We start from the raw sequence: 9,895 nt of genomic DNA, 5'->3' as shown, positions 1-9,895 counted from the left end.
CATGACTTCTAGTTCAATTCAGTGTGGCTAAAATGAAAAGCTTTGTTAAAATATGCAAGCACGTGAAAGTCAAATTCAGCTTTATTGTCAAAAATTCTACATGTGTTATACATCCAGAAATATCGTTTCCCACAGTGTGACATGTATACATAAAACAAAAAGGGCCTAGATAAACGTGGTATACATTAAACAAAACGGGCCTAGATAACCGGGGTATACAGTTTAAAATGTTAATATATTTAAAGTGTTCAAAGTGCAGTTTCAGTGCAAGTCAGTTGAAACGATCTTAAGTTAGCGTGACGTTGAAGTCGTGCGACCCTGCTGCTGTACTGGCTTGTAGTTCGTTTATAGCATAACGTTAGCATTTCGCTTTTGGCGACTAGATTTATGATTCAAAAATTATAAAAGTAGGGTTGACATGTGGAGATTATCCGGCTGAACAAAACGTGATCCCTCTCTTAAATGTGTGTCAACCACAGACCTTATTTCGAGTTATTTTCCAAAATCCTATGGAGAATTTGCATTGGTTTTTCGCGAAGGAACCGGAAGAAGTTTACTTCCGGGTTTTACGACGCGTCACTGCGGTTCTCAACATTTAAGCAGCCTACAGTAACGAAGTAGGCCTATTTGTAGGCTACTCCACTACTTCCATCCCACCTCTGGTTAATAACTAATAATATTAACTAATATTTGGTCAATAGCAGATCGTGACATCTGTCAGTTTTACTGTTTTTACTTTGTCAGCATGTATTTTTATTCCTCTTATTAACGTTTTTTTAAATAACCTAGGATTTGTGTTTTGTTCTTGTTTAGATAAATAAATACTAATGTCCGCCATCTGCACTTAGCTTCCAGGTGTTCGAGAAAAAATTAGAGGAAACCTGAACTCATTGACACCTCCCATTGCTGTGGGGGGGGGGAGAATGGCTGTGGGGAGGCATTGCTACGGTGACCGCGGCTCTCAAGTCTCGTCTTGGTATTTGGCAGTAGCAGCCAAGCAGGCAGAAGACATTTCTTAGAGGAACGTTTTTAACACTCATTGTCCTGAGGATTACAAATATTTCAGAGATATGACTGACATACTTCGGCTGGTGTCAGAAATGGATGGACGGACTTTATCTACTCTCTCCCAGCACTCTGAGAAAGGTTGGAAAATACGTAGACTTTATTTATGTTTACCATTAAAATGTTCATAATGTTTATATTCTCCACACAACTGCTAATAAAGTGTGCATGAGTCTCCATGTTGCAATATCACCAAATATAGGCTAATGTATTTTTTCTTCAGATATTAACTGTATTTGGGGTGATGTTTCCGCCTACATTGAACGTCATATGGCCTTACAGAAGGTTAGCCTCTATTTATCTATCTGTCTATCTGTCTATCTATCTATCTATCTATCTATCTATCTATCTATCTATCTATGTCTCATTGATTGTTAAATCCATTGTAACAGGGAGTTCACCTGGCAGGACTTGGCACCTTCACCTTCTCTCAGCAGAAGTTGGAAATAGGGAATAAGTTCACAATGATCCAAAGACCCATCTTCCTCCTGGCTGGCAAACTAGTCCAGTCTCTTGGTTTAAAGCAGACCAGGCCACTGGCTGCAGGTGAGACTTACAAATGGCTTCATATTTCACAGCAAACTAATCAGAAAAAAGTCCCTTCGTACATCAAATCACATATCAGGAGAATAAAAGGTATTTTTCTTTGATGCTGATATCAAATATTGCAAACATCTCACACCTATCTGGATTTAGACACATTTGAATCAGAGGATAGTTTGTGGTTTGGTTGTTGTCAATTAAATCTGATCGAACTGCATGAACACAGCCCTGATAAAGCACTGATGAGATTATTTTCTGACTACCGGTATATGTTTTTTACTTGTGTGTCCCTTACAGCAACACATCTACCAGTGGTGCAACTGAACTTTGCAGCTGTGTCACAAGAGACTCCTTTCAGTCGAGACATGGTGGAGGGCTGCGTTAGAGAAACTCTTCTTCTCCTCTTCAGATTGTTGGCCTCTGAAAAAAACATATTCCTCACTTTCCAGGGAATTGGAGTTTTGTCCTTCAGGAACAACAAGGTGGCTCACCTCCTCACATTATATTGTACTCTGGTAACATAACTACTGCTTTTCTGTTGAATGTAATCTCATCTGATTTTATTCAAAGGTGAGAATGAAGTTCAACAGAGATTTTATTAATGCCATGGATGGAACTGGTCGGCTGCTGTTAGCCTTTGACAATGTGAGTTTAAAAAAGTGCAAGTGTTTGAATGATACTGTATCAAATGAATTAGTATCGATGCAGATTATCTGTACTTTTGTCCCTGCAGAGACCTGGGAGCATTGTCTCTTTACTGTCCGGTGGCCTGTCTACGCTCCAGATGCCACCGTCTGCCAACCCCGTCACCATGCCAACCGTCTGCTCTCCTGAGCCAGAGAAAAGGGCTGCTGACAAAGCTCAAGACCAAAGGAATGCAGGAGGTGAAAGATATTTTTCAACAAACCTGATCATTTAGGATTTGATAGCACTAAAATAAGTATTGATTCAAATTCAAGCATTTTATCAACTTGCTGCAAAGGAAACCTTCATTTATTTAGCTGTTTGGAGGGGTAGTTTTGGTAATTTGGGAAATAAATACTTATTTGATTTCTTCAGGAAATGGTAGATGACTATCTGTTTGATAATAAACTACAGTTAATGGTCTAGTACTGTACCTGTAGTAGACAGAAGGAGAGGGGAACAGTTAGCTAGCCTGGCTCTGTCAAATTGACTTCAAACCACTTTGTTTGGTTTGTTTGGCTTACTGAAACCATTCTCTTTCAACAGAATGAATAGGGGGCATCAGGGGTTGAGATGCAGCTTATTGATGATGATAGATCTAGAGCCATAAGAAGAACAATATGACTTAGAAAAAGTGAAACTACTAGTGTTGTGTGTCTCTACAGAAGTTCCCCAACAGGGAGAATCTAAATCCCATCAGCCACTGCAGCCTGCCAAGATGAAAGCTGTCAGCCTGCCTGAAGAACTGAATCCACAACCCCCCATGGAGGCCACAGACAAGTAAAACACACACAATGATTCAGACGGACAGGCACACACACTCTATGGAGAGGTTCAGCTTGCAGTGCACAGAGCTGTTTGCTGGTGGTTGAGTCTCTGGTAGCTGGGACCTCAGGGGTGGTCTCATATTGTTACCGACCTATGCAGCTTCAAGCTCCATCAATGATGCACAACTATCTGTGGGCCAGGTTCCTCTTCTGTCATTACCTAATTGCACTGTCAGCACTTATACACTCACACAAAACACACATGGCACAGAGTGATATTAAGATCCTCCCTATCATTTCAATTGAATCTCCTGTTCCTTTCTTCTCTTGTGGCAAGTGCACCGAGACTCTCCGTACATATATATTCATCTGCATTTAAAATAAAAAATATATATAATATAACTATATATATATATTATTGTTCCTCAGGATTGTGAGAAAGAGCATTTCGATCTCCCTGTCTGTATCACACACAGAAGATTGTCAATAAAGTTGACTTTTTTACTTATAACCAACAAGTGTCAGCTGATTTGATTACTAATCCTTATTCTGCTATGATATCCTAAGAAGCAGTTAGAGCCCCTTTACAACTCAAACACATGTCCATGGTGTTCCCATGAAAAACTAAAGTATTTAATACTGTTTTAATATTCAAATGTCACACAATTGTAACATAATACACTAATAAAGTGACACCAATCTGCACATGAAAGAGAGTCGTTCTCTTTGATGAAACATACAAAGTGGTAAATAATCTGTTTCCAATCTCAGGCCCACCGTTTCCGTCACACCACGAGATGTCGCTCACAAACTAGAGGACCCTGGTGTGACTGGTAACTGCTTTGGACACGCTCGTGCTGGGCAGGTGTGTGTTAGGCCTCATGTATATGTAGAAGTCTTCAGTAAGTAATTTGGCTTTTATAGAGCTCCTTTATATTTAAGAGGTGGGTTCACTTTCTTGGTCACTGGACTAAGACTAAATAAATGACTTATTATTTATAGGGAATTGTGTTTTTTTGATGTGACCCTTTCAGTATGACATTGCCTTGGTTTAACCCCCACTTGAACACAGTGTGTGTTCCAACAGGCTTATGGTGCAACACGCACTGAGACCATGTACAGGAAAAGCAGTTTAGGGAAGGGAGGGAAAGAGAATTAAATTAAATTGAAAATAACTAAGAAAGCACAGTTCAACAATACAATGCCAGATGTAAACCGTTATTGCTTTTATGGGAGCTCAGGTCCGAGTGCAGGGAGCTGAAGGGATGTCCATAATTTATAGCAAAAGCCTGAGAGGAAAATAACTGTTTCCATTACTGATTCAAGTGTTTAATTGTAAGAACTGTCTTGTAATCGTAGGAGCTGTGCTACCTGTGCATGCAGCGGGCCCAAATAAATGTTCCAGTGTACCTGAGGGAGCAGCAGCAGGCAGAAGAGAAAGATCAGGAGAAGCTCTTACTGCTGAAAGAACAACAGAGAGACAGACAGCACATGCACCAAGAACAGGTGTGTGTGTGTAACAGCTGTGTGTGTGTAATAGCTGTAATAGTAACAGTAAAGACATCATTTGAAAAATACCATGTCATGTTCTCTGCTGTGAGTAACTGGATGTGTCTCATACAGTAAGTGTTTTGCTTTTGGGTTCCGGTTAAGAAAGGGAAAACAACCGACTGAGGAAATAGAAACAGTTTGTTCCAACGTCAGAGGAAGAAGTCAAACCATTATGTCAAGAGAAAGTAAAAGTAGCAATAAGAAAAACATCAATAAAACAAATCTTAACAACTGAGGATTTAAGGGTGGTTCCAGACTGGTTGGGGCCAGAGAGCTGAGAACAGCACTGGGAGAGCTCTGGGAAATGTGGGATATTACAACTCAAAATTAAACTGCCCTCCGTGGTGAATATATGTCTTTCTCTCAATGTCTTTTCTCTTTCGGTCAACATGATAATACAAGGGGTGTCTTTGTGTGTGCATCTGGCAGGAGAAGCTGAATGAGCAACGTGAGCAGGCAAAGCAGGTTGCTACATTCAACCTGCAAATGTCTGAAAAGAAAGAGAAGAATGTCTGTCCTCTCTTCCCTGTGAGTATAACCTGAACACTTGAGACTCAGCCCCTGCAGCCAACACTTGAGGAGCTAGTTTGTACTACAAAGTAACGGAGAGGAGAAACTGTTGTATCGGTTCACAGTTAAGTAATCAGTCGTTGACCTTTTACTGCAGCTCTGCCACAGACACCGACACTGTCAACTTCCTGTGGACTTCATCAAGGCAGTTTCATTTCTGAATGATTTAATAGTTATTTTAGTAAATTAATCTGACCATATTTGTAGCACACAGGATTCAAGTTTGTAAATATCTCAAATATTTGTACCTTATTACTCTGGGATGCTTGTGTTTAGACTTCATTCGTCTTCCCGACACGGCCCTTCACTCCGGCGCCGAGGATCCAGCAGCATCACTACATGAACGAGCTTCAGGGTCAGATAAAGTCTCGCCAGCAACAGGAGGCCCGAGATCAGCGGAACCGTGTTCTCCTGGAACCTCTGGATCAGGTCCAGCTGGTCCAGGAGTGAGTCTGTTACAGCAGTAATGCTCTGGTATTTCCAGTAACCCTCTGTTGGTATAATTAGAGAGTCATCTGGTTAAATGTGTTTACAACTGCAGGTGAGTCAACAGTCTGCTCAGCTACAGCACAAATTAATTACGAGAACTGTGTGTTAGTGTGTGTGCGTGTGTGTGTGTGTGTGTGTGTGTGTGTGTGTGTGTGTGTGTGTGTGTGTGTGTGTGTGTGTGTGTGTGTGTGTGTGTGTGTGTATTTACTTTAGGATGGCTTCGCAGAAGGCTCAGCAGCTTCAGCGGAAACATGAGAGAACTACTATTTTCAAAAGGGCCCTGGACACTCAGGCAAGAATATACTTCTAGACAGAAACAATGATTTGAGTTGTGTGAAATGAACAAAAGGTTATAAATGGTCTTGAATTTCATAATGAGAGTGAAGCTGTCGCCCATCCTTTAGTTTAAATCACCGGTGCAAGCATTACATTAAACAGGATCTGTTTTTTTGGTTTGATTTGACAAGAAAGAAGAATGCATGGAATAAAATAAATATCTCTGGTTCTGAGCCAGTATAAGAATGCAAACCAAAATGATGCTTGTGTTTAGCAGGTGTTGTGTAATTTAAAGTCAGCCAACAACAACAACAACCTTTTCACTTGGTTTTGGTTTGACCTTGTGGGCCAGAGGGGAACAGCCACCAGCCACATCTAACCCAGGAGGACCGCTGCATGGTAACGTTACAGCTGAAATTAGTCATTTGTGTCCTTTAGGTCAGAGATAGGAAGAGCACAGATCCTCCAGAGTGCCAGGCTGACAACTCCGAGTTCAACCGTTGTGAGACGGCCACCAGCAACGCAGAGGGCCGAGAGAGGGCACAGAAGGTTAAATCTGTTTCTGATTGGTGCCACAAACCTCAATCTGCAGTTGTTGCATCATGCAGATGTCCGAAATAACCAGTGATTGCTCCAAATGATATCAAAGTCTCTGCATTTATTGGATTTTTTACGGTTTGTGAGAGGTTACTTAAAGTAGCATATTAAAGAATTGTATTATATTATTGGATTCATGGCGCAGCTGGTTTAGATAATTGTAAATGTTTTATTAGGTTAACAACATTAAATGTGAACTTGCCAAATCAAGACAATATGAGATCAATTCAGTGGAATAACAACTGCAACATTTTCTTTGTGAAATATTTAAAGGTTAAAGTATAAAATGGTAATACTCAAGCAAAATACACAACCTCAAAATTGTCCCGAAGAAGGAGGGTAATTACACAATACCACCGTTTTTCTATCAATATTATAATACATCTTACTGTGGGTTTCATGTGTACATTTATCTATTACATATTGAGAATGATGTGATGTTATTCTACATTCTGGCAGCACTTCCGGATCAACTTCAGCACCGCCACTCAGCGGAAGAAGGAAGAACTGCACAACCGCGAAGAACAGCTGCAGAAAGAGCGAGACGTTCTCAAACACAACAAAATGGAGTGAGTAAAGGAAGAGGGAAAACATGTGTGACAATGAGGAGCTCTGTGGAAACTATGGCAGACTCTCTCTCTCTCTCTCTCTCTCGTATGTTTCCTCTGCAGGCTAATATTGGACTACATTAATCGCTTTGAGAAGAGGCGAGACATCAGTAAGTCACTGGGTGACGAGTGGAGTCGCAACGCAAAGCTGAAACACCAGCGAGAGGAAGAGGACAGGCGCTTCCTGAGGTGTGTTTCAGTACAAGATAACACCGAAGCATTTTGACAAGTTATCTTACATACATAACTTAAAGTGGCTTGACAACATCAAATCTTTGAAAGGCAATGACAAAGTTGATTTTTAATGTATTCTCTACTGATGGCGATAACACCTGTCTAATTTAGATGTACTGTTCCACATAACTGACTTACCCAAATGATACATCTCCCCTTGCTTCCCTCTGTCTCCCTGTGGTCAGGTCTGCTGGTCGGCTCCTGGTAGATAAGCTTGCAGAGTACAAGTGCTGCTGCCAGTGTAAGAGGAGGACAACCAACTGCGGAGAGACAAACATCTGGAAAGACTCTCATTACCTCTCCGGCTCACAGTTCATGATCTGATGAACAGCAGCATGTGAACATCAAGACCTCATAAACCTCAACACTTGTAACTCATCATGTGACTGTTACTAAAAAATACATATTTAATTACTTAGATTAGGTAGAGAAATAATAAGTGAAGTGTGAAGCTGAAGCATACTTGGCTGTTTCGGTGTGCAGTATGCACAGTATGTGTTATTGTGAGATGTATTCCTTCTCTTCTCCTTCATTAGTCTTGGGAGTTCATGCGTGTACTATGGTTGTTGTTGTTTTTTTGGTATTCAGTTCAGGTCAAAGATTGGTAATCATTGAACAAATAGCTAGTAACATTTTTCCCCAAGTTGTTCAAATGCATGTCAGTAACACTGCAATATTGAGGACTAACTTTGACTGCATTAAATAAGAAAGACATCCTGACTCTTGATGCCTCAAACAGAAGAAGCCCAATTTACAAGATGAACACCTAGCAGCTGTGATCAAATCATCTTGCAGTCAGTCACTATCACATGCGGATTTAGTGTTTTTTTAAATTATAACAAGGAAATAACTAATGATTGCAGATAACTGCTCTTAGCAGGGATTCAGACCGATAACAGCCCAGCATGAGTGAAGCGATTGAATACAACCTTCTTAACATTTTCATGCATTTCAAATACAAATATTTGATGTCGCATTAAATTAAATAAACTGATTTGACCCCATTGACTACATTTTTTTGTTACTTATTTTGTTTTGTTAAATGTGAGACTATAACTGGAGACAAGATGGGAGAATCTAATCACTATTTTGCAGCAGGAGTTTGCACAAATGTACAAGTTAGTGCGTTAAAGTAATTTGGAAACATGCTATCATATTAAGATTGCTGGCGCTAAAAATGTTTTGCTTAGGCAAAGTAAAGACAATACATAGCTATTAAAATAACATGTTTATTTGTCACTTGAAAGACTTTCACTTTATAGCATGCAGCACCCTGGCAGAGGGGGTAGAGAGACTGTCTGTAATATCTGTCCCTGTTGTTCAGTATACTTGGAAGGGAAGCTGTGCTAGAAACCCTGAGGAGTGATGAGGGAAGCTTATGCTGCAGTAATTACAGAGGACAACATTACAGAGGGAAAGATGAAAAGCAACAGGCCCCACACATTTGTGACCGTGAGGATAGAAGGAGGGAAACACAAAAAACGTCAGAAATGTGTTCCTCCATTAATCATTTTAGGGAAGCAATATGAAAGAGAAAGGGAAGTTATCAAAACAAATTAAGGATGAAATAAGGTATGTAGCAGGGAGGATGGGTTCATGCAGTGGAGAGTGTCTAAAGATGATAAATGTGTTGAAAGATCATGAAAATATCTTTCTGGCTGTAGTCCCACTTCTCTGTGAAGCCAGAACTCCTTTAATGAGCCCATGGAGGCATTTTTGAAGGTCTTTGTACCCAAACATGTGCACTATTAACACACTATTGCTGATTAATTTACTCACTGACGGACAGGTTGTGTGTATGGACAAAGGCATGTGTTGCTGTGTATACTGTATACTGCCTGGAAGTACATGCTGCATCTCAGAAGAGAGATGTGTGGTTCCGAACAGGCTCCACCCAGAAACCCACGCTCAAGAAAAACTCAAGTGGACTTGAAGAACTGTGGGAGAGTGAACATGTTAGTAATAGCATGCAATGGGCTTGGGCTCAAGTGTTGCTATAAATGATGAGCAAGCCCCCAACTATGGCTGAAATGTAACAAATGCTCTTTGTGCTCTTTCAGTAATCATATTATTGCTCTTGGACGGTTTTTAGACTTGAATGTTGAATAACACACTGAGGATGTAGGACATGGAATTATTGTCTTGTGACTGCACCACAAAATGATTTGTGTATTAACTCATCGTTGTCATTGATCAAGCTCACTGAAGTGATGCCATTGGAAAGCATTCAAAGAGTGGTGAAGGGCACTGCCTAAAGGAGTATAGTCCACAGTACAGCATTCTCCCTGTGAGACAACATGAGACCAACGGCCACATATACTTAAGGCTATTTGTCATGCACATAATGACTGAGCAAATGACTCTGAAACAGCAACAAGTTTCCTCATGCATTTGGCTCAAATGTGAATTGATTTTCTCTTGAGGAAATCTGTAAAATTAAGGAAACTTGTGAAACATAGTGAGTTCCCACTATGTCCCTGACTTTTCCCTCTGCATCTGTCATTTGTGTGT

At 40.4% G+C, this 9,895-nt stretch overlaps 1 protein-coding gene across 3 annotated transcripts; it reads left to right on the top strand.

Moving 5' to 3' along the window:
* The first annotated feature begins 926 nt into the window (after positions 1 to 926).
* LOC104956386 (coiled-coil domain-containing protein 81) lies at positions 927 to 8,398 on the top strand. Of its 3 annotated transcripts, none has more exons than XM_010783870.1 (16): positions 928 to 1,146; positions 1,348 to 1,350; positions 1,458 to 1,611; positions 1,906 to 2,090; positions 2,179 to 2,253; positions 2,342 to 2,492; positions 2,958 to 3,072; positions 3,831 to 3,924; positions 4,419 to 4,565; positions 5,040 to 5,138; positions 5,457 to 5,626; positions 5,883 to 5,961; positions 6,384 to 6,494; positions 7,002 to 7,111; positions 7,214 to 7,339; positions 7,570 to 8,398. In XM_010783870.1, exons 1-16 carry the CDS (start codon positions 1,105 to 1,107, stop codon positions 7,706 to 7,708), a joined length of 1,800 nt encoding a protein of 599 aa, XP_010782172.1. In that variant the 5' UTR covers positions 928 to 1,104; the 3' UTR covers positions 7,709 to 8,398. The 3 variants fall into 3 exon arrangements, with proteins under 3 accessions (XP_010782171.1, XP_010782172.1, XP_010782170.1); XM_010783868.1 differs by having other exon boundaries at positions 1,289 to 1,350; XM_010783869.1 differs by lacking the exon at positions 2,179 to 2,253 and having other exon boundaries at positions 927 to 1,146; positions 1,289 to 1,350.
* The last annotated feature ends 1,497 nt before the right edge of the window (positions 8,399 to 9,895 follow it).

This window comes from Notothenia coriiceps, unplaced genomic scaffold, assembly GCF_000735185.1.
Source record: "Notothenia coriiceps isolate Sejong01 unplaced genomic scaffold, NC01 NC01_scaffold00025923, whole genome shotgun sequence".
Classification (NCBI taxonomy): Eukaryota; Metazoa; Chordata; class Actinopteri; order Perciformes; family Nototheniidae; genus Notothenia; species Notothenia coriiceps.
This window is presented reverse-complemented; position numbering and strand designations above follow the sequence as displayed.